General features: G+C 45.9%; 1 protein-coding gene across 7 annotated transcripts in view; it reads right to left on the bottom strand.

The window, feature by feature from the left end:
* Window positions 1-26,843, bottom strand: part of LOC139383133 (protein-tyrosine sulfotransferase 1) — a 66,536-nt gene that overhangs the window by 8,493 nt on the left and 31,200 nt on the right. For all 7 annotated transcript variants that reach the window (XR_011628699.1, XM_071127481.1, XM_071127482.1 and 4 more), the window contains exon 3: window positions 18,329-18,527. Coding sequence is in view for 6 of the 7 variants with exons in the window: in XM_071127481.1 (XP_070983582.1) it covers window positions 18,329-18,527 (199 nt within the window). In the remaining variant the exon portion in view is untranslated. The remainder of the gene's footprint in view (window positions 1-18,328; window positions 18,528-26,843) is intronic.

Genomic DNA, 26,843 nt, shown 5'->3' with positions numbered 1-26,843 from the left:
GATATTTACCCTGAGGCCAGTAACCATGGGCTGAGATATTTACCCTGAGGCCAGTAACCAAGGGCTGAGATATTTACCCTGGGGCCAGTAACCAAGGGCTGAGATATTTACCCTGAGGCCAGTAACCAAGGACTGAGATATTTACCCTGAGGCCAGTAACCAAGGGCTGAGATATTTACCCTGGGGCCAGTAACCAAGGGCTGAGATATTTACCTTGAGGCCAGTAACCAAGGGCTGAGATATTTACCCTGGGGCCAGTAACCAAGGGCTGAGATATTTACCCTGAGGCCAGTAACCAAGGGCTGAGATATTTACCCTGAGGCCAGTAACCAAGGACTGAGATATTTACCCTGAGGCCAGTAACCATGGGCTGAGATATTTACCCTGAGGCCAGTAACCAAGGGCTGAGATATTTACCCTGGGGCCAGTAACCAAGGGCTGAGATATTTACCCTGAGGCCAGTAACCAAGGACTGAGATATTTACCCTGAGGCCAGTAACCAAGGGCTGAGATATTTACCCTGAGGCCAGTAACCAAGGGCTGAGATATTTACCCTGAGGCCAGTAACCAAGGACTGAGATATTTACCCTGGAGCCAGTAACCAAGGGCTGAGATATTTACCCTGAGGCCAGTAACCAAGGGCTGAGATATTTACCCTGGAGCCAGTAACCAAGGACTGAGATATTTACCCTGGGGCCAGTAACCAAGGGCTGAGATATTTACCCTGAGGCCAGTAACCAAGGGCTGAGATATTTACCCTGGAGCCAGTAACCAAGGGCTGAGATATTTACCCTGAGGCCAGTAACCAAGGGCTGAGATATTTACCCTGGAGCCAGAAACCAAGGGCTGAGATATTTACCCTGAGGCCAGTAACCAAGGGCTGAGATATTGACCCAGAGGCCAGTAACCAAGGGCTGAGATATTTACCCTGAGGCCAGTAACCATGGGCTGAGATATTTATCCTGAGGCCAGTAACCAAGGGCTGAGATATTTACCCTGGGGCCAGTAACCAAGGGCTGAGATATTTACCCTGAGGCCAGTAACCAAGGGCTGAGATATTTACCCTGGAGCCAGTAACCAAGGGCTGAGATATTTACCCTGGAGCCAGTAACCAAGGGCTGAGATATTTACCCTGGAGCCAGTAACCAAGGGCTGAGATATTTACCCTGGAGCCAGTAACCAAGGGCTGAGATATTTACCCTGGGGCCAGTAACCAAGGGCTGAGATATTTACCCTGAGGCCAGTAACCAAGGGCTGAGATATTTACCCTGGGGCCAGTAACCAAGGGCTGAGATATTTACCCTGGGGCCAGTAACCAAGGGCTGAGATATTTACCCTGGAGCCAGTAACCAAGGGCTGAGATATTTACCCTGAGGCCAGTAACCAAGGGCTGAGATATTTACCCTGAGGCCAGTAACCAAGGGCTGAGATATTTACCCTGGGGCCAGTAACCAAGGGCTGAGATATTTACCCTGGAGCCAGTAACCAAGGGCTGAGATATTTACCCTGAGGCCAGTAACCAAGGGCTGAGATATTTACCCTGGAGCCAGTAACCAAGGGCTGAAATATTTACCCTGAGGCCAGTAACCAAGGGCTGAGATATTGACCCTGAGGCCAGTAACCAAGAGCTGAGATATTTACCCAGAGGCCAGTAACCAAGGGCTGAGATATTTACCCTGAGGCCAGTAACCATGGGCTGAGATATTTATCCTGAGGCCAGTAACCAAGGGCTGAGATATTTACCCAGAGGCCAGTAACCAAGGGCTGAGATATTTACCCTGAGGCCAGTAACCAAGGGCTGAGATATTTACCCTGAGGCCAGTAACCAAGGGCTGAGATATTTACCCTGAGGCCAGTAACCAAGGGCTGAGATATTTACCCTGAGGCCAGTAACCAAGGGCTGAGATATTTACCCTGAGGCCAGTAACCAAGGGCTGAGATATTTACCCTGAGGCCAGTAACCAAGGGCTGAGATATTTACCCTGAGGCCAGTAACCAAGGGCTGAGATATTTACCCTGAGGCCAGTAACCAAGGGCTGAGATATAGCTCTGAAGTGAACTATTTACACATGAAACCCTGATGCAAACCAGCTCTGACAAAAACTCCACAAAAAACGTTGACGAACGCTGGCGATTGAACATGTAGAATAGTCAGGAAATTAACAGAAAATGGACATCTGGTGTTCTGTGGTCAGAAGCGTTGCTTTGAATCGTTTCCGGCTGCACCGACGGTTCCAATCACCAAATGGGTCTCTGTGTATTGACAACTGGACACCATAGGTTCATAAGGTTTCTCTCCATTCATTCTCAACCTCATCATTGTGGTCTTCTCAGTGTTGCTTTGGAGCGGGCGGGGAGAGCAGAGAACATATGGATCTCTTTGTCATCATGGATCAGAGACCATGCAAAGCCACTTAAAATATATTGATTGTATTCTTTGGAGCTCATCCAGGAGTCAGTCATTTACATTTAGGAATGGAACGGGACCAGAAGTTACATTTAGGAATGGAACGGGACCAGAAGTTACATTTAGGAACGGAACCAGAAGTTACATTTAGGAATGGAACGGGACCAGAAGTTACATTTAGGAGTGGAACGGGACCAGAAGTTACATTTAGGAGTGGAACGGGACCAGAAGTTACATTTAGGAACGGGACCAGAAGTTACATTTAGGAACGGGACCAGAAGTTACATTTAGGAACGGGACCAGAAGTTACAATTAGGAATGGAACGGGACCAGAAGTTACAATTAGGAATGGAACGGGACCAGAAGTTACATTTAGGAATGGAACGGGACCAGAAGTTACATTTAGGAGTGGAACGGGACCAGAAGTTACATTTAGGAGTGGAACGGGACCAGAAGTTACATTTAGGAGTGGAACGGGACCAGAAGTTACATTTAGGAGTGGAACGGGACCAGAAGTTACATTTAGGAATGGAACGGGACCAGAAGTTACATTTAGGAACGGAACCAGAAGTTACATTTAGGAATGGAACGGGACCAGAAGTTACATTTAGGAACGGAACCAGAAGTTACATTTAGGAGTGGAACGGAACCAGAAGTTACATTTAAGAATGGAACGAGACCAGAAGTTACATTTAAGAATGGAACGGGACCAGAAGTTACATTTAAGAATGGAACGGGACCAGAAGTTACATTTAGGAATGGAACGAGACCAGAAGTTACATTTAGGAATGGAACGGGACCAGAAGTTACATTTAGGAACGGGACCAGAAGTTACATTTAGGAACGGGACCAGAAGTTACATTTAGGAACGGGACCAGAAGTTACATTTAGGAACGGGACCAGAAGTTACATTTAGGAACGGGACCAGAAGTTACATTTAGGAACGGGACCAGAAGTTACATTTAGGAACGGGACCAGAAGTTACATTTAGGAACGGGACCAGAAGTTACATTTAGGAACGGGACCAGAAGTTACATTTAGGAACGGGACCAGAAGTTACATTTAGGAACGGGACCAGAAGTTACATTTAGGAACGGGACCAGAAGTTACATTTAGGAACGGGACCAGAAGTTACATTTAGGAACGGGACCAGAAGTTACATTTAGGAACGGGACCAGAAGTTACATTTAGGAACGGGACCAGAAGTTACATTTAGGAACGGGACCAGAAGTTACATTTAGGAACGGGACCAGAAGTTACATTTAGGAACGGGACCAGAAGTTACATTTAGGAACGGGACCAGAAGTTACATTTAGGAACGGGACCAGAAGTTACATTTAGGAACGGGACCAGAAGTTACATTTAGGAACGGGACCAGAAGTTACATTTAGGAACGGGACCAGAAGTTACATTTAGGAACGGGACCAGAAGTTACATTTAGGAACGGGACCAGAAGTTACATTTAGGAACGGGACCAGAAGTTACATTTAGGAACGGGACCAGAAGTTACATTTAGGAACGGGACCAGAAGTTACATTTAGGAACGGGACCAGAAGTTACATTTAGGAACGGGACCAGAAGTTACATTTAGGAGTGGAACGGGACCAGAAGTTACATTTAGGAGTGGAACGGGACCAGAAGTTACATTTAGGAGTGGAACGGGACCAGAAGTTACATTTAGGAGTGGAACGGGACCAGAAGTTACATTTAGGAGTGGAACGGGACCAGAAGTTACATTTAGGAGTGGAACGGGACCAGAAGTTACATTTAGGAGTGGAACGGGACCAGAAGTTACATTTAGGAGTGGAACGGGACCAGAAGTTACATTTAGGAATGGAACGAGACCAGAAGTTACATTTAGGAGTGGAACGGGACCAGAAGCTACATTTAGGAATGGAACGGGACCAGAAGTTACATTTAGTAGTGGAACGGGACCAGAAGTTACATTTAGGAGCCTGCCCGCTGATTGAGTTTGACACCCCTGGGCTAGCGTATCTATTTATGGAACTAGCTATTTATTTAGCTAAAAACATGGGAGCCTAACATTAGCTAGCTAGCTAGCTAGTTAGCTGCTGGGAGGATGTCATGTCATAGGAGAAGTTGGTAAGTGAATGACTTTTTTCCCCCTCATGTCGTTTTCCGTTGGCTACAGCTAGAGATGCTGCAGGTGTCATTTCGTTAGCTAGCAAGTAATGTGAATCTCTTTGCTAACTAGCTACTTCAAATGACAGTGCAGGGTAGCCTAGTGGTTAGAGCGTTGGACTAGTAACCGGAAGGTTGCGAGTTCAAACCCCCGAGCTGACAAGGTACAAATCTGTCGTTCTGCCCCTGAACAGGCAGTTAACCCACTGTTCCCAGGCCGTCATTGAAAATAAGAATTTGTTCTTAACTGACTTGCCTGGTTAAATAAAGGTAAAATAAAAAATAAAAAAAATATCCACAGTTAGCATCTCTCAAGTTGTCAATCATATGTATTTGGCATCGATCGAAATGGGCGGGCAGGCAGGTTCCCCCATTCAGTTGTCAAAACGTGGGTCGGGACCAGCATGCGTTGCCAGGCGAGCTGCAGAAGGACGAGCAGGCTACTAATTCCTCCATCGTTTATCAGGGCGATTTTGATGGCCAACTAGCTGAAAACGTTTGAGAGGGTTTATCTAAACACTCCCTCGTTAAATTTGAGCACATCTCGCTCTGGCTAACACTAGTTGTTGATTATGTGTACAACTGAGGGAGAGAGAGCCTACCATTTCATGGTTGTTTGATCAATAGGAAAGTTCCCAAATGTAAGAGGACTCCCGTGGTTGACATATTTGCAGACATCCATTCAGGTATATTTTGTGGCTTTTGGTGAATACGTGCCAATGATCTAAAGTCACGCTGTTGCTACTTCCTGTAAACACACAGTCCAGTTCAAAGTGAATGATGACAGGCCCTGCTTCCTGTAAACACACAGTCCAGTTCAAAGTGAATGATGGCAGGTCCTACTGCCTGGAAACACACAGTGCAGTTCAAAGTTTCTATCTCAAAGCCTTCAGACTGTTAAACAGCCATCACTAACATTGAGTGGCTGCTGCCAACACACTGACTCAACTCCAGCCACTTTAATAATGGAAAAATGTATGTAAAAAATGTATCATAAGCCACATTAAACAATGCAACTTTATATAATGTTTACATACCCTACATTATTACTCATCTCATATGTATACACTGTACTCGATACCATCTACTGCATTTTGCCTATGCCGTTCTGTACCATCACTCATTTATATATTTTTATATACATATACTTATTCATTCCTTTACACTTGTGTGTATAAGGTAGTTGTTGTGAAATTGTTAGGTTATATTACTCGTTGGTTATTACTGCATTGTCGGAACTAGAAGCACAAGCATTTTGCTACACTCGCATTAACATCTGCTAACCATGTGTATGTGACAAATAAAATGTGATTTGAAAGTGAATGATGTCAGGCCTGTGTGGTAAATTACTCATTTGCATATGACATTGATATGAAACAGAGGGTGAATATTTGGGATGGGGCTGCCCCCCTAGAGGCTCTGGGCAAGTATTCAAGACCCAGGAAGAAAGAGAGCATTTCCACGTGTGGCCCGGTTCCATCATATGGCGACAGTTAACATCCAGATGCAACATTAACCGAGGGGGGGGAAGAGGCTGTAACTCTACATACCCACCAGTATGGATTCAACAGTCACCTGGTCCTGTAAACCCACCAGTATGGATTCAACAGTCACCTGGTCCTGTAAACCCACCGGTATGGATTCAACAGTCACCTGGTCCTGTAACTCTACATGTAAACCCACCAGTATGGATTCAACAGTCACCTGGTCCTGTAACTCTACATGTAAACCCACCAGTATGGATTCAACAGTCACCTGGTCCTGTGACTCTAAATCAAATGTATTTATATAGCCCTTCGTACATCAGCTGATATCTTAAAGTGCTGTACAGAAACCCAGCCTAAAACCCCAAACAGCAAGCAATGCAGGTGTAGAAGCACGGTGGCTAGGAAAAACCCTAGAAAGGCCAGAGCCTAGGAAGAAACCTAGAGAGGAACCAGGCTATGAGGGGTGGCCAGTCCTCTTCTGGCTGTGCCGGGTGGAGATTAGAAACCTAGAGAGGAACCAGGCTATGAGGGGTGGCCAGTCCTCTTCTGGCTGTGCCGGGTGGAGATTAGAAACCTAGAGAGGAACCAGGCTATGAGGGGTGGCCAGTCCTCTTCTGGCTGTGCCGGGTGGAGATTATAAACCTAGAGAGGAACCAGGCTATGAGGGGTGGCCAGTCCTCTTCTGGCTGTGCCGGGTGGAGATTAGAAACCTAGAGAGGAACCAGGCTCTGAGGGGTGGCCAGTCCTCTTCTGGCTGTGCCGGGTGGAGATTAGAAACCTAGAGAGGAACCAGGCTATGAGGGGTGGCCAGTCCTCTTCTGGCTGTGCCGGGTGGAGATTAGAAACCTAGAGAGGAACCAGGCTATGAGGGGTGGCCTGTCCTCTTCTGGCTGTGCCGGGTGGAGATTAGAAACCTAGAGAGGAACCAGGCTATGAGGGGTGGCCTGTACTCTTCTGGAATGTAAATGTAAACCCACTGCTTGTTCTAGGTCCCAAGAAACAAAGAGATCTTCTGTTGAATCTGACAATTAATCTTGATGATTGTACAGTCGTCTCAAATAAAACTGTGAAGGACCTCGGCGTTACTCTGGACCCTGATCTCTCTTTTGACGAACATATCAAGACTGTTTCAAGGACAGCTTTTTTTTTATTCTACGTAACATTGCAAAAATCCGTAACTTTCTGTCCAAAAATTATGCAGAAAAATTTATCCATGCTTTTGTCACTTCTAGGTTAGACTACTGCAATGCTCTACTTTCCGGCTATAAAGCATTAAATAAACTTCAGTTAGTGCTAAATACGGCTGCTAGAATCCTGACTAGAACCAAAAAATGTGATCATATTACTCCAGTGCTAGCCTCCCTACACTGGCTTCCTGTCAAAGCAAGGGCTGATTTGAAGGTTTTACTGCTAGCCTACAAAACATTACATGGGCTTGCTCCTACCAATCTTTCCGATTTGGTCCTGCTGTACATACACACAAGACGCAGGCCTCCTAATTGTCCCTATAATTTCTAAGCAAACAGCTGGAGGCAGGGCTTTCTCCTATAGAGCTCCATTTTTATGGAATGGTCTGCCTACCCATGTGAGAGACGCAGACTCGGTCTCAACCTTTAAGTCTTTAGTGAAGACTCATCTCTTCAGTGGGTCATATGATTGAGTGTAGTCTGGCCCAGGAGTGTGAAGGTGAACGGAAAGGCTCTGGAGCAACGAACCACCCTTGCTGTCTCTGCCTGGCCGGTTCCCCTCTTTCCACTGGGATTCTCTGCTTCTTACCCTATTACAGGGGCTGAGTCACTGGCTTACTGGTGCTCTTCCATGCCATCCCTAGGAGGGGTGCATCACTTGAGTGGGTTGAGTCACTGACGTGATCTTCCTGTCTGGGTTGGCGCCCCCCCCTTGGGTTGTGCCGTGGCGGAGATCTTTGTGGGCTATACTCGGCCTTGTCTCAGGATGGTAAGTTGGTGGTTGAAGATATCCCTCTAGTGGTGTGGGGGCTGTGCTTTGGCAAAGTGGGTGGGGTTATATCCTTCCTGTTTGGCCCTGTCCGGGGGTATTATCGGATGGGGCCACAGTGTTTCCTGACCCCTCCTGTCTCAGCCTCCAGTATTTATGCTGCAGTAGTTTATGTGTCGGGGGGCTAGGGTCAGTTTGTTATATCTGGAGTACTTCTCCTGTCTTATCCGGTGTCCTGTGTGAATTTAAGTATGCTCTCTCTAATTCTCTCTTTCTTTCTCGCTCTCAGAGGACCTGAGCCCTAGGACATTGCCTCTGCACTACCTGGCATGATGACTCCTTGCTGTCCCCAGGCCACCTGGCCGTGCTGTTGCTCCAGTTCACCGGACGCGCTACCTGTCCCAGACCTGCTGTTTTTAACTCTAGAGACAGCAGGAGTGGTAGAGATACTCTCAATGATCGGCTATGAAAAGCCAACTGACATTTACTCCTGAGGTGCTGACTTGCTGCACCCTCGACAACTACTGTGATTATTATTATTTCATTATTATCATTTATGAACATTGTTCTGGCCATGTTCTGTTATAATCTCCACCCGGCACAGCCAGAATAGGACTGGCCACCCCTCATAGCCTGGTTCCTCTCCACCCGGCACAGCCAGAATAGGACTGGCCACCCCTCATAGCCTGGTTCCTCTCTAGGTTTCTTCCTAGGTTTTGGCCTTTCTAGGGAGTTTTTCCTAGCCACCGTGCTTCTACACCTGCATTGCTTGCTGTATGGGGTTTTAGGCTGGGTTTCTGTACAGCACTTTGAGATATGAGCTGATGTACGAAGGGCTATATAAATACATTTGATTTGGTATGGATTCAACAGTCACCTAGTCCTGTACACTGACTGACATCAGTCGATGATAGGACTTAGACAAGTTGTAAATGCAACAAGTTTTGATATTGTATCATACAATACCGTTCACAGCTTTCCCCCAAAGATGTACGGTTTGTTTACATATATTTTAGAGGCTATTTCTACAGAAAATGTGTATAAAACCCGCATAAACTGTATTTATAATGATATGGCAATATTGTAGGTTGACAGTAATTCTAATAACATCATACTTCTAATATAGTACATCATACTTCTAATATAGTACATCATACTTCTAATATAGAACATCATACTTCTAATATAGAACATCATACTTCTAATATAGAACATCATACTTCTAATATAGAACATCATACTTCTAACATAGAACATCATACTTCTAATATAGAACATCATACTTCTAATATAGAACATCATACTTCTAATATAGAACATCATACTTCTAATATAGTACATCATACATCTAATATACAGTGGGGCAAAAAAGTATTTAGTCAGCCACCAATTGTGCAAGTTCTCCCACTTAAAAAGATGAGAGGCCTCTTCATAGGTACACTTCAACTATGACAGACAAAATGAGGGAAAAAAATCCAGAAAATGACATTGTAGGATTTTTTATGAATTTATTTGCAAATTATGGTGGAAAATAAGTATAGTGTCTGTCTGTGACTACAGCCTGTCTGTCTGTCTGTCTGTCTGTCTGTCTGTCTGTGACTACAGCCTGCCTGTCTGTCTGTGACTACAGCCTGCCTGTCTGTCTGTCTGTGACTACAGCCTGCCTGTCTGTCTGTGACTACAACCTGCTTGTCTGTCTGTGACTATAGCCTGCCTGTCTGTCTGTGACTACAGCCTGTCTGTCTGTGTGTCTGTGACTACAGCCTGCCTGTCTGTGTGTCTGTGACTACAGCCTGCCTGTCTGTCTGTGACTACAGCCTGCCTGTCTGTCTGTGACTACAGCCTGCCTGTCTGTCTGTGACTACAGCCTGCCTGTCTGTCTGTGACTACAGCCTGCCTGTCTGTCTGTGACTACAGCCTGCCTGTCTGTCTGTGACTATAGCCTGCCTGTCTGTCTGTGACTACAGCCTGCCTGTCTGTCTGTCTGTGACAACAGCCTGCCTGTCTCTCTGTGACTACAACCTGCTTGTCTGTCTGTGACTATAGCCTGCCTGTCTGTCTGTGACTATAGCCTGCCTGTCTGTCTGTCTCTCTGTCTGTGACTACAGCCTGTCTGTCTGTCTGTGACTATAGCCTGTCTGTCTGTGACTACAGCCTGTCTGTCTGTCTGTGACTATAGCCTGTCTGTCTGTGACTACAGCCTGTCTGTCTGACTATAGCCTGTCTGTCTGTCTGTCTGTGACTATAGCCTATACTGCTGCGTATTTAATGTGAAGAGCGTCTGTCTAAAGCCTCTTGGAAGAGGAGGATCACTGGTGGCGTCAAGGCGTCGCTAAGGAGAGGGATGACAACATCTCTCTTAAAAAGACATCAGGCTGTGCAGTTATGTCCCGTTACCGTGGCAACACGTTGCCAGAGAACCGCCCACGTCGCCGATACAAGAACAGAGCTAGGAGAACCGTTTCTGGATGGTTCTCAAGGTAACCCAGGATACACATAACACAGTTTCACTCTCTTGAACTACCTGTTATGTTTCTCTAAAACACCCACTAACAGATAGCAGCAGCAGCCCCCCCCCCCCCTCTCTCCTGCGTAACCCCTTGTCTACAGGTCTGAGCTAACAGATCTACGGGGTTAATCCACATAGTGTACTGTAGCAGAGCAGGGAGGGAGGAGAGCGGGGAGGGGTGGGGGGAGATGGAGGAGGGGGAGGGAGGAAAGGAGGCGAGGGAAGAGAGGAGAGCAGGGAGGGAAGAGAGGAAAGCAGAAGAGGAAGGAGGAGAGGGAGGAGGGGGAGGGAGGAGAGGGAGGAGGGGGAGGGAGGAAAGGAGGCGAGGGAAGAGAGGAAAGAGGGAGGGGAGGAAAGCAAGAGAGCATTGAGGAGAGTGAGGAGGTGAAAGAGGAGAGTGAGGAGGTGAAAGAGGAGAGTGGGGAGGGGAAAGAGGAGAGTGGGGAAGGGAAAGAGGAGAGTGGGGAGGGGAAAGAGGAGAGTGAGAAGGGGAAAGAGGAGAGTGGGGAGGGGAAAGAGGAGAGTGGGGAGGGGAAAGAGGAGAGTGAGGAGGTGAAAGAGGAGAGTGAGGAGGTGAAAGAGGAGAGTGAGGAGGTGAAAGAGGAGAGTGAGGAGGTGAAAGAGGAGAGTGAGGAGGGGAAAGAGGAGAGTGGGGAGGGGAAAGAGGAGAGTGGGGAGGGGAAAGAGGAGAGTGAGGAGGTGAAAGAGGAGAGTGAGGAGGTGAAAGAGGAGAGTGGGGAGGGGAAAGAGGAGAGTGGGGAGGGGAAAGAGGAGAGTGGGGAGGGGAAAGAGGAGAGTGGGGAGGGGAAAGAGGAGAGTGAGGAGGGGAAAGAGGAGAGTGGGGAGGGGAAAGAGGAGAGTGGGGAGGGGAAAGAGGAGAGTGAGGAGGTGAAAGAGGAGAGTGAGGAGGGGAAAGAGGAGAGTGAGGAGGGGAAAGAGGAGAGTGGGGAGGGGAAAGAGGAGAGTGAGGAGGGGAAAGAGGAGGAGGGGAAAGACAGAGGAGAGCAGGAAGGGGAGGAAGGAGGGGAAAGAGGAGAGTGAGGAGGGGAAAGAGGAGGAGGGAAAAGACAGAGGAGAGCAGGAAGGGGAGGGAGGAGGGGAAAGAGGAGAGTGAGGAGGGGAAAGAGGAGAGTGAGGAGGGGAAAGAGGAGGAGGGGAAAGACAGAGGAGAGCAGGAAGGGGAGGGAGGAGAGGAGGGTTGGGAGGGGGGGTCATTTAGCAGATGTTCTTATCCAGAGAGACTTACAGTCGTGAGTGCATACGTTTTCGTACTGGTCCCCGGTGGGAATCGAACCCACAACCCTGGTGTTGCAAGCACCATGCTCTACCAACACACACACACACACACACACTATTGTGTGGGAGAGATGGTAACTATAACCATATAGGTGAGACCAGAGACAGAGCGGGGCCTAGGGAATGTGTATGCACACACACTCCGAGACACCAACAAAAACATGTCAACACACTCCCACAGGCTTTTACACATGTCACCGATGATGACATGAATGCACAAACACAGGCTGACATATACAATTGCAGTCTGTGCACACACACACACACACACTTTTGTGGAGACAAAGAGACAGAGGGTTAGTCCTGGAACCAATCATTAACACCCCCTCTTCAATTTGTGAAACGTTAAATTACTTGTGACTGTGTCCAATTTCATCCAAAGCTCTCGAGACCTCTCTCTCTGTCTCCTCTCTCTCTGTCTCCCCCTTTCTCCTCTCTCCATCCCTCTCTCCATCAACCTTTCCATCATATCCCTCCCCTTTTAACCGAGGCGTTCACCCACCACTGGAAATTCCCCCAGAAGTAGCACAATGGTGTTGATCATCCCTGGGGTCGCTCCTCTTTTCAGCCCGCTGCGGCTAGCGACCGACATTTGTGGCTGCTTCGCGCAATGTATTGTTCTCGCTACCTTCTTGCCCTTTGTGCTGTTGTCTGTGCCCAATAACGTACCATGTTGTTGTCGTGTGTTGCTGCCATGTTGTTGTCATGTGTTGCTACCATGTTGTTGTCATGTGTTGCTACCATGTTGTTGTCATGTGTTGCTACCATGTTGTTGTCATGTGTTGCTACCATGTTGCTGCCATGTTGTTGTCATGTGTTGCTGCCATGTTGTTGTCATGTGTTGCTGCCATGTTGTTGTCATGTGTTGCTACCATGTTGTTGCCATGTGTTGCTACCATGTTGTGTTGCTGCTACCATGTTGTTGTCATGTGTTGCTACCATGTTGTGCTGCTGCTACCATGTTGTTGTCATGTGTTGCTACCATGTTGTGCTGCAGCTACCATGTTGTTGTCATGTGTTGCTACCATGTTGTGCTGCTGCTACCATGTTGTTGTCATGTGTTGCTACCATGTTGTTCTGCTGCTACCATGTTGTGCTGCTGCTACCATGTTGTTGCCATGTGTTGCTACCATGTTGTTGCCGTGTGTTGCTACCATGTTGTGTTGCTGCTACCATTTTGTTGTCATGTGATGCTACCATGTTGTGCTGCTGCTACCATGTTGTTGTCATGTGTTGCTGCCATGTTGTTGTCGTGTGTTGCTACCATGTTGTTGTCGTGTGTTGCTACCATGTTGTTGTCGTGTGATGCTACCATGTTGTTGTCGTGTGTTGCTACCATGTTGTCGTGTGTTGCTACCATGTTGTTGTCGTGTGTTGCTACCATGTTGTTGTCGTGTGTTGCTGCCATGTTGTTGTCGTGTGTTGCTGCCATGTTGTTGTCGTAAGTTCCTACCATGTTGTTGCCGTGTGTTGCTGCCATGTTGTTGTCGTGTGTTCCTACCATGATGTTGTCGTGTGTTCCTACCATGTTGTTGCCGTGTGTTGCTACCATGTTGTTGCCGTGTGTTGCTACCATGTTGTTGCCGTGTGTTGCTACCATGTTGTTGCCGTGTGTTGCTACCATGTTGTTGCCGTGTGTTGCTACCATGTTGTTGTCGTGTGTTCCTACCATGTTGTATTCGTGTGTTCCTACCATGTTGTATTCGTGTGTTGCTGCCATGTTGTTGTCGTGTGTTCCTCTCATGTTGTTGTTGTGTGTTGCTGCCATGTTGTTGCCGTGTGTTGCTACCATGTTGTTGCCGTGTTTGCTGCCATGTTGTTGTCGCGTGTTGCTACCATGTTGTTGTCGCGTGTTTCTACCATGTTGTTGTCGTGTGTTGCTACCATGCTGTGTTGTCGTGTGTTGCTACCATGCTGTGTTGTCGCGTGTTGCTACCATGTTGTTGCCGCGTGTTGCTACCATGTTGTTGTCGCGTGTTGCTACCATGTTGTTGTCGCGTGTTGCTACCATGTTGTTGTCATGTGTTGCTGCCATGTTGTTGTGTGTTGCCTCCATGTTGTTGTCATGTGTTGCTACCATGTTGTTGTCGCGTGTTGCTGCCATGTTGTTGTCGTGTGTTGCTGCCATGTTGTTGTCGCTTGTTGCTGCCATGTTGTTGTCGTGTGTTGCTGCCATGTTGTTGTCGCGTGTTGCTACCATGTTGTTGTCGTGTGTTGCTGCCATGTTGTTGTCGTGTGTTGCTACCATGTTGTTGTCGTGTGTTGCTGCCTTGCTGTGTTGTCGTGTGTTGCTACCATGTTGTTGTCGTGTGTTGCTGCCTTGCTGTGTTGTCGTGTGTTGCTACCATGTTGTTGTCGTGTGTTGCTGCCTTGCTGTGTTGTCGTGTGTTGCTGCCTTGCTGTGTTGTCGTGTGTTGCTGTCATGCTGTGTCTCTGTTGTCGTGATGTGTGTTTTGTCCTGTATGTTTGTTTATTTTTAATCCCAGGCCCCCGTCCCCACAGGAGGCCGTCATTGTAAAAAAATAAGTATTTGTTCTTAAACTGACTTGCCTAGTGCAAATAAAAGGTTAAAATAAAACATTTAATATCAATAAAAAAATACACTGGAGGGGCTGTGGTCCAAACTAGGGCACCAAACTAGGGCACCAAACTAGGGCACCAGAATAAAGAGGCTGGTGCTTGGGATGCTGCAGCCGAGGTTAATGAAGGGTAGTTCATCTGCACCATTAGTCAAAATGACAGAGTGCCTCATGCAAAAGGTGAAGGTTTATACTGTAGAGCTCTGCGTGTGCGTGTGCGTGTGTGTGTGTGGTAGATGTTTAGGAAGAAGAATTGGCCCCAGATGAATTGAATATACAGAGAATGAGAACGTTCTAACAGCCAGGTGGTCTGCTATATATCTGCCTCCCTCCAAACATCCCTCCCCAAAACTACCCCCCCCCCACCCATCTCCCTCCAAACATCCCTCCCCAAAACTACCCCCCACCCATCTCCCTCCAAACATCTCTCCCCCAAACTAGCCCCCCAACCCATCTCCCTCGACTAGGGTAGCCTAGTGGTTAGAGCGTTGGACTAGTAACCGGAAGGTTGCAAGTTCAAACCCCCGAGCTGACAAGGTACAAATCTGTCGTTCTGCCCCTGGGCCGTCATTGAAAATAAGAATTTGATCTTAACTGACTTGCCAAGTTAAATAAAGGTAAAATAAAAAATCCCTCCCCAAAACTAACCCCCCAACCATCTCCCTCCAAACATCCCTCCCCCAAACTACCCTCCCCACCCATCTCCCTCCAAACATCCCTCCCCCAAGCATCTCCCTCCAAACATTACAGTGCCTTGCGAAAGTATTCGGCCCTCTTGAACTTTGCGACCTTTTGCCACACTTCAGGCTTCAAACATAAAGACAGAAAACTGTATTTTTTTGTGAAGAATCAACAACAAGTGGGACACAATCATGAAGTGGAACAACATATTTTCTTGTTTAACAAATCAAAAACTGAAAAATTGGGCGTGCAAAATTATTCAGCCCCTTTACTTTCAGTGCAGCAAACTCTCTCCAGAAGTTCAGTGAGAATCTCTGAATGATCCAATGTTGACCTAAATGACTAATGATGATAAATACAATCCACCTGTGTGTAATCAAGTCTCCGTATAAATGCACCTGCACTGTGATAGTCTCAGAGGTCCGTTAAAAGCGCAGAGAGCATCATGAAGAACAAGGAACACACCAGGCAGGTCCGAGATACTGTTGTGAAGAAGTTTAAAGTCGGATTTGGATACAAAAAGATTTCCCAAGCTTTAAACATCCCAAGGAGCACTGTGCAAGCGATAATATTGAAATGGAAGGAGTATCAGACCACTGCAAATCTACCAAGACCTGACCGTCCCTCTAAACTTTCAGCTCATACAAAGAGAAGACTGATCCGAGATGCAGCCAAGAGGCCCATGATCACTCTGGATGAACTGCAGAGATCTACAGCTGAGGTGGGAGACTCTGTCCATAGGACAACAATCAGTCGTATATTGCACAAATCTGGCCTTTATGGAAGTGGCAAGAAGAAAGCCATTTCTTAAAGATATCCATAAAAAGTGTAGTTTAAAGTTTGCCACAAGCCACCTGGGACACACCAAACATGTGGAAGAAGGTGCTCTGGTCAAATGAAACCAAAATTGAACTTTTTGGCAACAATGCAAAACGTTATGTTTGGCGTAAAAGCAACACAGCTCATCACCCTGAACACATTATCCCCACTGTCAAACATGGTGGTGGCAGCATCATGGTTTGGGCCTGCTTTTCTTCAGCAGGGACAGGGAAGATGGTTAAAATTGATGGGAAGATGGATGGAGCCAAATACAGGACCATTCTGGAAGAAAACCTGATGGAGTCTGCAAAAGACCTGAGACTGGGACAGAGATTTGTCTTCCAACAAGACAATGATCCAAAACATAAAGCAAAATCTACAATGGAATGGTTCAAAAATAAACATATCCAGGTGTTAGAATGGCCAAGTCAAAGTCCAGACCTGAATCCAATCGAGAATCTGTGGAAAGAACTGAAAACTGCTGTTCACAAATGCTCTCCATCAAAACCTCACTGAGCTCGAGCTGTTTTGCAAGGAGGAATGGGAAAAAATGTCAGTCTCTCGATGTGCAAAACTAATAGAGACATACCCCAAGCGACTTACAGCTGTAATCGCAGCAAAAGGTGGCGCTACAAAGTATTAACTTAAGGGGGCTGTATAATTTTGCACGCCCAATTTTTCAGTTTTTGATTTGTTAAAAAAGTTTGAAATATCCAATAAATGTCGTTCCACTTCATGATTGTGTCCCACTTGTTTTTGATTCTTCACAAAAAAAATACAGTTTTATATCTTTATGTTTGAAGCCTGAAATGTGGCAAAAGGTCGCAAAGTTCAAGGGGGCCGAATACTTTCGCAAGGCACTGTAGCTAACGTATCATTCCTCTCTGTTGGATAGACTTAGCCAGCTAGCTAACATATCATCCCTCTCTGTTGGATAGCCTTCGCCAGCTAGCTAACATATCATCCCTCTCTGTTGGATAGCCTTAGCCAGCTAGCTAACATATCATCCCTCTCTGTTGGATAGCCTTAGCCAGCTAGCTAACATATCATCCCTCTCTGTTGGTTAGCCTTAGCCAGCTAGCTAACATATATCATCCCTCTCTGTTTGAGCCGGGTGCTTGAGTAGGCTAAACCAGCTAGCTTAGTGAACAACAAATACAACGAAATATAGCTAACTAGCTCTCTCACTTCTCATTCATTTTTAAAGAAATTGATTTGTTCAAAACTGTTCAACTATTGTCTTTGAGTCAACTACTCACCACACTGTATGCACGAGTACGAGACTCATTCTCTGATCCTATGATTGGGTGGACAACATGTCAGTTCACGCTGCAAGAGCTCCGACAGGCTGAAGGACATCCATTGGAAGTTGTCATAATTACTGTGTAAGTCTATGGAAGGGGGTGAGAACCTAGTTGAGGCTACTAGGTTCTGTATTGAAGAGGAAGACGGAAGCTAGCTGTCCTCTGGCTACACCATGGTGCTACCCTACAGAGTGCTGTTGAGGCTACTGTAGAACTTCATTGCAAAACAGTGTGTTTTTAATCAATTATTTGGTGGCGTGAATATATTTAGTATAGTTTTATCTAAAAATAATAATTTGTATTTTTATGACTGAGGAGGATGTTCCTCTCCTTCCTCCTGAGGAGCCTCCACTGATGTACAAATATTTATATTTTAAAAGACAGTATAGAACCTGGAACTGAAGCCAAACAGGGTGGAGGTGAGGATTAGAGATCACATGCGAACCTGTCGACGGAGAGATGCTAATCAGATGAACGTTTACACGAAGCCGCGTTAAGATCACACAACAAATAAAGCTGATCTCTTTTCAACACACACAGGTCAAAGGTCTTCTGGGGCCTACAGTACTGGAATGTATCAGTTTAAATCCTGAACCAGAGAAACAAAAAATAACTGCGAAAGATTGAATATGTGTCACAGGATCAGAGATATGACATCTAGGAGGCTTGAGAGAGGGCTCCTCGTAGAAATAGTATTAATACAACATTCTGCTCCAGAAACAGATGGCCATGTGCTCGTCCAGCACCAATGATGGCTGGCTAGGTGAGTGAGTGTAGCGATGTAGAACGTATTACTTACAATAGAAGTGCAGATACAGGTCCGTCTGATAGACGTGGAGGATGGATTCATTTGGATATGATCACTGAATTCAAACAGATGCTGGGAATTCATTCGTTTGAATACATTAATTAATTCACCGGTAATTTAAATGAGAGTCAGAGATTGGACAGGTCATTTAAATGAGAGTCAGAGATTGGACAGGTCATTTAAATGAGAGTCAGAGATTGGACAGGTAATTTAACTAGAGGACGTTGATTGGACAGGTAATCTAATTAAAGAGAAAGACAGTCCTTAGATCTGTTTTCTGCTTCAGAGGATACTGTGTTTTGGGGTGACGTGTGTCCCTGTCCATATTTTCCCAACTCACCCTCCTGGTGTTGTCAAGGACCTTGGGGTCTGGCCGGCCGTAGTTGGGAGGGTTGGCGTGGGGGTCGTACCCCAGACGGGACAACATGGGGGCGATGACGGGCATGTCTCTCAGTACGTCCGCAGGGATCTTGCCCACCCACTTGGATAAGGCCTCCACGTTGACCGGCTTGATCACCTGGTCTGTAGACCTCTCCACCCTGCAGAGAGAGAGAGAGAGACAGAAAACACCACAGTTAGCATTCCTCTCCCCAGGAGACCATTGACTAGCTAGCATCATTCAAGGCATCCTTGCTTGACATACTGGTACTCGCTTATAATTGGATTAGTGAGAGTAATGAGATGGAAACCCACTTCCCTGATGACCTCTAGCAATATAGGAAGACAGGCTGCTTTTGAAATTGATCAGATGAACACACACCAGCATCCTCTATGGCACTGCTAGTTGAACAGCACCATGGTCAGACACGTGGATGGCATGATGTTAGCATTGTTAAGGAAGGGTTCAACATTATTCCTTGATAGCAACAGTATCTCTATCAACATGTTAAATGTGCAACCAGAGGGAAAACAATTCTAGAGCACTTGTACTCCACACACACAGAGATGCGTACGGAGCTCTCCCTCGCCCTCCATTTGGTAAATCCGACCACAACTCTATCCTCCTGATTAAGGAATGGTTCAACATTATTCCTTGATAGTGTGGTTTTAGCAGTGGACCAGTGACCAGCCCTTGTTACTGCAGGCAGCTAACTGCAAACAGCCTCTCTCCAGCTCCAGGCTTCACAGTTAATGGGTTGAATGAATGGCCCCTCCATAGAGATATGGGTTTGTCTCTCACTGTATCAGATCACGCCCCTGTCCCCATGTATGTCTGTCTCCATGTATCCCATGTGTCCCTTTATATGAGCACGGAGACAAGACATTAGGACATTAGGTCAGCATTACAGAGCTTCGCTGAGTGGTACTGGGCCTTTCCCCAATGACTGACAGATTCGGAGGAGCGATATTAAAAATGAATCAACCATTACCTCAATCTACTCTGGGTTAAATTATTAATCATTTCTGAAATATTTAATAAGCGGGGGAGGGGGGCAAACTGCACGTCTGGATCCCAGTCTTTGTTTTCAGGAAAGTAAGAAAGTTGACCATTTGTGGATGACATGAAGTGCCAAGATGTTTGACCGTTTATGGATGAAGTGCCAAGATGTTTGACCGTTTATGGATGAAGTGCCAAGATGTTTGACCGTTTATAGATGAAGTGCCAAGATGTTTGACCGTTTATAGATGAAGTGCCAAGATGTTTGACCGTTTATAGATGAAGTGCCAAGATGTTTGACCGTTTATGGATGAAGTGCCAAGATGTTTGACCGTTTATGGATGAAGTGCCAAGATGTTTGACCGTTTATGGATGAAGTGCCAAGATGTTTGACCGTTTATGGATGAAGTGCCAAGATGTTTGACCGTTTATGGATGAAGTGCCAAGATGTTTGACCGTTTATGGATGAAGTGCCAAGATGTTTGACCGTTTATAGATGAAGTGCCAAGATGTTTGACCGTTTATGGATGAAGCGCCAAGATGTTTGACCGTTTATGGATGAAGTGCCAAGATGTTTGACCGTTTATGGATGAAGTGCCAAGATGTTTGACCGTTTATGGATGAAGTGCCAAGATGTTTGACCGTTTATAGCTGAAGTGTTAAGATGTTTGACCGTTTATGGATGACGTGCCAAGATGTTTGACCGTTTATAGACGACGTGAAGAGATGAAGTGCCAAGATGTTTGACCGTTTATGGATGAAGTGTTAAGATGTTTGACCGTTTATAGACGACGTGAAGAGACGAAGTGTTAAGATGTTCACATTGAAGAGGAAAAGGGAGCGGCCACTCCACCATGAGCATCACTGATTTGTCACACCTGTGGATGACGCAGCAGGTATAAGCAGTCGTCAGTATTACAGACAGACAAGTACATAGCCCATCTATAATTTAGCCCAAACATCTACCTCTTCCCCTACTGTATTTATTTATTTATTTTGCTCCCCATTATTTTTATTTCCACTTTGCACGTTCTTCCACTGCAAATCTACCATTCTAGTGTTTTACTTGCTATATTGTATTTACTTTGCCACCATGGCCTTTTTTGTCTTTACCTCCCTAATCTCACCTCATTTGCTCACATCGTATATAGACTTATTTTTCTACTGTATTATTGACTGTATGTTTGTTTTACTCCATGTGTAACTCTGTGTCGTTGTATTGTGTCGAACTGCTTTGCTTTATCTTGGCCAGGTCGCAGTTATAAAAGAGAACTTGTTCTCAACTGGCCTCCCTTTTTAAATAAAGGAGAAAATAAATAAAAATAAAATAAACAAGCCTTGAAGCATTGAGCTTTAACTGTAGAGGCACAACAAAAGAGTTGCCATCAATTTAGGCCAGTCGTTCATTCAGCGACGTAATCCATCAATTGACAGAAATACGTCATTTTTTCATAATTTGCTTTACTTTTATAAATGATCTGAAATAAAAATGACTATTTGAGTCGTTTTTGTAGCAGCTGTTTGCCTGTTTAAAAAGGTCAACATTAGAATGGGCATATAAGCTGAATAGAGAGCGTGTACAGTATATTCCCATGGATCAGCATGTCAGCCATGTTGGCCACCAGAGACTGAAAACATCTATAGAAATAGAGACTTGTTAGTTGAGGAGTTGAGCGAGTTTAGTGGGGAGGAGAGGGCCAAATTCTGAGGGTAAGGAACCCTGCTTGAACGCATTACACAAACACGGTAACAAAAAAGCAAACAACACAAAACACACACTCGTACAAGAATGACGCAGCGTTTTAACACGTTTACGTGTCAGACCTGTTGTTGGAGCCAGGCATATCTCTAGAAACCACAGCTTGTGACAGCCTCCCCCCTGCTCCTCTTTAGAACAGACAGAGTTCATATGGAGAACAGATTACAGCAACAGCTGAGTTCTGTGTTCAGTTGACCCGGCACACAGGATCAGTGTCCCATATGGCACTCTATTCCCTATATAGTGCACTACTTTAGACCAGAGCTCTATAGAACCCTATTCTCTATATAGTGCACTACTTTAGACCAGAGCCATATAGAACCCTATTCCCTATATAGTGCACTACTTTAGACCAGAGCCCCATGGGCCTTATTGGGTGCCATTGGAGACATTGGAGGCTCCTAGCTGAACCCGGCCAGGGGGAGCTGAACCCGGCCAGGGGGAGCTGAGCCCGGCCAGGGGGAGCGTGCTCGAATACGCCCTTAAAAAAACAAGAAAATAAATCAATAAACAAAAACGGCAATAGTACAGTTTGTCCATTTTGTGATGCCATACTGTATACCCTATATAGGGTATACCCTACCTGGCCTGTATACACTTCCTCAAAATAGTCAGCATTTATCTAAGATAACTCTGTCATTACTGTTGACATATTTGTTGAGATGTTTGGTGCGGTGTTACTCAATGAAAAATGTTTTGTATTTTTTTAAACGAGTCCTCTCTCGTTGAATGACAACAAAGACTTTATTGCAGAATCCCTACTGTTGACCAATCACTGACAAAGGGGCGTAGACTTCAGCTCTGAACTTTGGCTTGCCTCTAGAAAAAAATAAAAGTGTGTGTTGTGCTCGAACAGCCGGGTCTCTCTCTGTCTCTCTCTGTCTCTCTCTCTCTGTCTCTCTCTCTCTGTCTCTCTCTCTGTCTCTCGCTCTCTGTCTCTCGCTCTCTGTCTCTCGCTCTCTGTCTCTCTGTCTCTCTCTCTCTCTCTGTCTCTCTCTCTGTCTCTCTCTCTGTCTCTCGCTCTCTGTCTCTCGCTCTCTGTCTCTCTCTCTCTGTCTCTCTCTCTCTGTCTCTCTCTCTCTGTCTCTCTCTCTCTGTCTCTCTCTCTCTGTCTCTCTCTCTCTGTCTCTCTCTCTCTGTCTCTCTCTCTCTGTCTCTCTCTCTCTGTCTCTCTCTCTCTGTCTCTCTCTCTCTGTCTCTCTCTCTGTCTCTCTCTGTGTGTGTGCAAGAAGTCTTCCCAAACGGTTTGGGTTGGGAAGCACGCGGACGCCTTTAGAGTAGGGTAGGGAGAGATGGAAAGAGGTCTCCACCGTTAAGCATATATATCTGTCTCTCTCTGTCTCTCTGTGTGTGTGTGTGGAAGATGAATCTGCCACCAACACAATGTCCTTCCTGCCAGCAGCGGGGAGAGATTCATACAAATACCAAGAGAGCAGAGAGCCAACCTTAGCCTTGATTCATATCAGCAGGAGAGCCAACCCTAGCCTTGATTCATATCAGCAGGAGAGCCAACCCTAGCCTTGATTCATATCAGCAGGAGAGCCAACCCTAGCCTTGATTCATATCTGCAGGAGAGCCAACCCTAGCCTTGATTCATATCAGCAGTAGAGCGGAGAGCCAACCCTAGCCTTGATTCATATCAGCAGGAGAGCAGAGAGCCAACCCTAGCCTTGATTCATATCAGCAGGAGAGCCAACCCTAGCCTTGATTCATATCTGCAGGAGAGCCAACCCTAGCCTTGATTCATATCATCAGGAGAGCAGAGAGCCAACCCTAGCCTTGATTCATATCAGCAGGAGAGCGGAGAGCCAACCCTAGCCTTGATTCAAATCAGCAGGAGAGCAGAGAGCCAACCCTAGCCTTGATTCATATCAGCAGGAGAGCTAACCCTAGCCTTGATTCATATCAGCAGGAGAGCCAACCCTAGCCTTGATTCAAATCAGCAGGAGAGCCAACCCTAGCCTTGATTCATATCAGCAGGAGAGCCAACCCTAGCCTTGATTCATATCAGCAGGAGAGCGGAGAGCCAACCCTAGCCTTGATTCATATCAGCAGGAGAGCGGAGAGCCAACCCTAGCCTTGATTCATATCAGCAGGAGAGCGGAGAGCCAACCCTAGCCTTGATTCATATCAGCAGGAGAGCCAATCCTAGCCTTGATTCATATCAGCAGGAGAGCGGAGAGCCAACCCTAGCCTTGATTCATATCAGCAGGAGAGCGGAGAGCCAACCCTAGCCTTGATTCATATCAGCAGGAGAGCCAATCCTAGCCTTGATTCAAATCAGCAGGAGAGCAGAGAGCCAACCCTAGCCTTGATTCATATCAGCAGGAGAGCGGAGAGCCAACCCTAGCCTTGATTCATATCAGCAGGAGAGCCAATCCTAGCCTTGATTCAAATCAGCAGGAGAGCAGAGAGCCAACCCTAGCCTTGATTCATATCAGCAGGAGAGCGGAGAGCCAACCCTAGCCTTGATTCAAATCAGCAGGAGAGCCAATCCTAGCCTTGATTCAAATCAGCAGGAGAGCAGAGAGCCAACCCTAGCCTTGATTCATATCAGCAGGAGAGCCAATCCTAGCCTTGATTCATATCTGCAGGAGAGCGGAGAGCCAACCCTAGCCTTGATTCATATCAGCAGGAGAGCCAACCCTAGCCTTGATTCATATCTGCAGGAGAGCGGAGAGCCAACCCTAGCCTTGATTCATATCAGCAGGAGAGCCAACCCTAGCCTTGATTCATATCAGCAGGAGAGCCAATCCTAGCCTTGATTCATATCAGCAGGAGAGCGGAGAGCCAATCCTAGCCTTGATTCATATCAGCACCATGGTATTGTGAATAAAGCTTATTTTCTCAAAATGTGTCCTAAATGAAACACTATTCCCTATGTGGTGCACTACTTTTGAGAGATCTCACTCACACACACAGTCCATTAACTTCTGACTTCCCTCAGGTCTCTCTGCATTCCAGTCCTGCACTACTACAATACACCTCGATAATGCCTGACAACTCACTTCACAAATCCATTTACTTTGGGAATGCAATCTTTACCACTGTAGAACTAGGGTATGTCTCAAATGGCGACCTATCCCCTCCCCTTATATATATATATATATATATATATATATATATATATAGTGCTCTGGTCCAATGTAGTCCACTATATAGGGATCCATTTAGAGCACAGGGTCTACAGCATGATTAATAGACAACTGCTTTTGTTCATCTCTAGAGGAAGGAGGGAGGACTATATCACTGGTTCTGAAAGAGAGAGAGAGAAACCATAGTTAGCAAAGGAGTTAGCATCGTAGCGTGTGTCCCCAGAAGACCATTAACTAGCTAGCATCATTCCAAGGCATCCAAAACTGAGCCTTCCTTTTTCCCTTGCTTGAGGTGCTAAGGGAGGCTGAAGTCGAAAACCCTCGTGTGGGCAGGAGAGAGCGAGTGTGGGGGGGGGGGGGGGGGGGTGTTGACCCGGACAGGGAGTGTTGAACGATGAATGTTTAGAGGTCCACAGCATAAACAGATACAAACAGGCTGTGAGAAACAGAACGTGACTCATTCTGACCAGAGAGAGAAAAGACATCTGTTTGTACTTGGTATCTCCAGTAGAGGCTCATGGGTAAAAGCACTAAGGGGAAGCCAATCCAGGAACAAAAATGCTATATTACAACCTGTGTAGTGATACTTGTGTTGTTTTGTTCTATAACATGTTAGTTCACATGTGTCTTGACAACGTGATATAAAAGGCCGAGCCAATAAGAAGACACAGCGGCGGAATAAATTCAACGACACCTTTTTTGTTTGGTCACAAAACCGGACAGCAACATTTGTCCGGTGAAGACCGCAAAGCAAATAAACAAAAACATGTTACATGACTGACAGCATGGTCAAGTTTCCCACATGTTCAGACCACTAAACAACTATTGATACAGAACAACAGAGAGTTTAATCGCAAGTCTCAAAGAAAACAGGAAGCTGCCTCCACTATTCCAGCACCACTTCATCATGATCAAATCCCGTACGCTTAGTTTAGAATAGAGTGACAACTAAAACACACCAAAAAAACGATTTGGTCCAATCAATGTAAGCTAAATATGAAGTGGCTGTCCATGTTACTGATTTGTGTGTGTGTGTTTGCTTGCAAGTAGAAGAAAAAAAAACACCCTACTGGTAGAGAAACACCAATGCCATCCTCCTCCTCTTTCACGTTGACTAAACAGTCTATGACTGTGTCATACAGTACACACTGTTAGTTGTTGTTGTCCCTGGCTGAAATACCTGCTCGCTAGCCTGCTCGCTAGCCTTACTTCCATTCATTGGCAACGTTAGCTAGTTAACATTAGCCTTCTACATCTAGCTACATATTTAACTTCCATCCTCTCAGGTCAGGGGTACAGGGGTATGAATTAATGGTTGGATTAGAATCACCGTTATAATCATTGGCCAGTATGGACAATTAAGTAAAACCACAAGTCCAAATCCCTATCTCCATCCGTGGCTACATTACGAAAGGCTAATAGCTAGTTAGTCAGTCACTGGGAGGACAACACAACGAGATGCAGCCATTCAAGTTGTTTCTGTCAATTCCATATTTCTCTTGATGCGATAGGAGTGAAGATCAAATCCAAACGGGCTTCCCTTGACACTTTTTTGATGTGCCCAGACCAATCATGGTTGAGCTCACTCAGATTAGCTCAACGCTGATTGGCTATTGTTTTATACTTTTCTTTACCAAGGGAGGCCAAATGCTCGCTGGCTTCCATTGACACTTTTTTGATGTGCCCAGACCAATCATGGTTGAGCTCACTCAGATTAGCTCAACGCTGATTGGCTATTGTTTTATACTTTTCTTTACCAAGGGAGGCCAAATGCTCGCTGGCTTCCATTGCACTCAATGCTACGGGCGGCAACAATGTCATACTCTGTTTGACCAGACAGCATCAGATAGATGGGCTACACATACGGAGACAGAGGGGCGCTGTTTCGTTCACTCTGAATGCTTTGAGAATTGAAGGAAAATCATTTTACCGTTATTTAACTAGGCAAGTCAGTTAAGAACAAATTCTTATTTTACAATGACAGCCTCCCGGGGAACAGTGGGTTAACTGCCTTGTTCAGGGGCAGAACGGCAGATTTGTACCTTGTCAGCTCGGGGATTCGATCTTAGCAACCTTCCGATTACTAGTCCAACGCTCTAACCACTAGGCTACCCTCACTGGGTATCTCATGAACAGATTGGAGAAAGGAAACCCCAACTAATCAATAAATTGTGAAAAAAAATGCCAGAGATCAAAGAAAAAAGAGTCCCTGCCTCATCTCCTTAGTAATGTCAGCTCCACTGTCACGACAACTTCACTGTATGTCACGAACAGATTAACCAAATAAATACATTTTGAGAAATGACAATGGAAGGAGAGTCTCTTCCCCTTCTCTCCTCGGTGATGTCAGTTAGCTACACTGTTAAGATGACCACAACAATTCTGCATGCATTCTGAGAAATGACAAGGAAAGGAGAGTCTCTTCCCCTTCTCTCCTCGGTGATGTCAGTTAGCTACACTGTTAAGATGACCACAACAATTCTGCATGCATTCTGAGATATGACAAGGAAAGGAGAGTCTCTTCCCCTTCTCTCCTCGGTGATGTCAGTTAGCTACACTGTTAAGATGACCACAACAATTCTGCATGCATTCTGAGATATGACAAGGAAAGGAGAGTCTCTTC

This window comes from Oncorhynchus clarkii, chromosome 24, assembly GCF_045791955.1.
Source record: "Oncorhynchus clarkii lewisi isolate Uvic-CL-2024 chromosome 24, UVic_Ocla_1.0, whole genome shotgun sequence".
Taxonomy (NCBI): Eukaryota; Metazoa; Chordata; class Actinopteri; order Salmoniformes; family Salmonidae; genus Oncorhynchus; species Oncorhynchus clarkii.
This window is presented reverse-complemented; position numbering and strand designations above follow the sequence as displayed.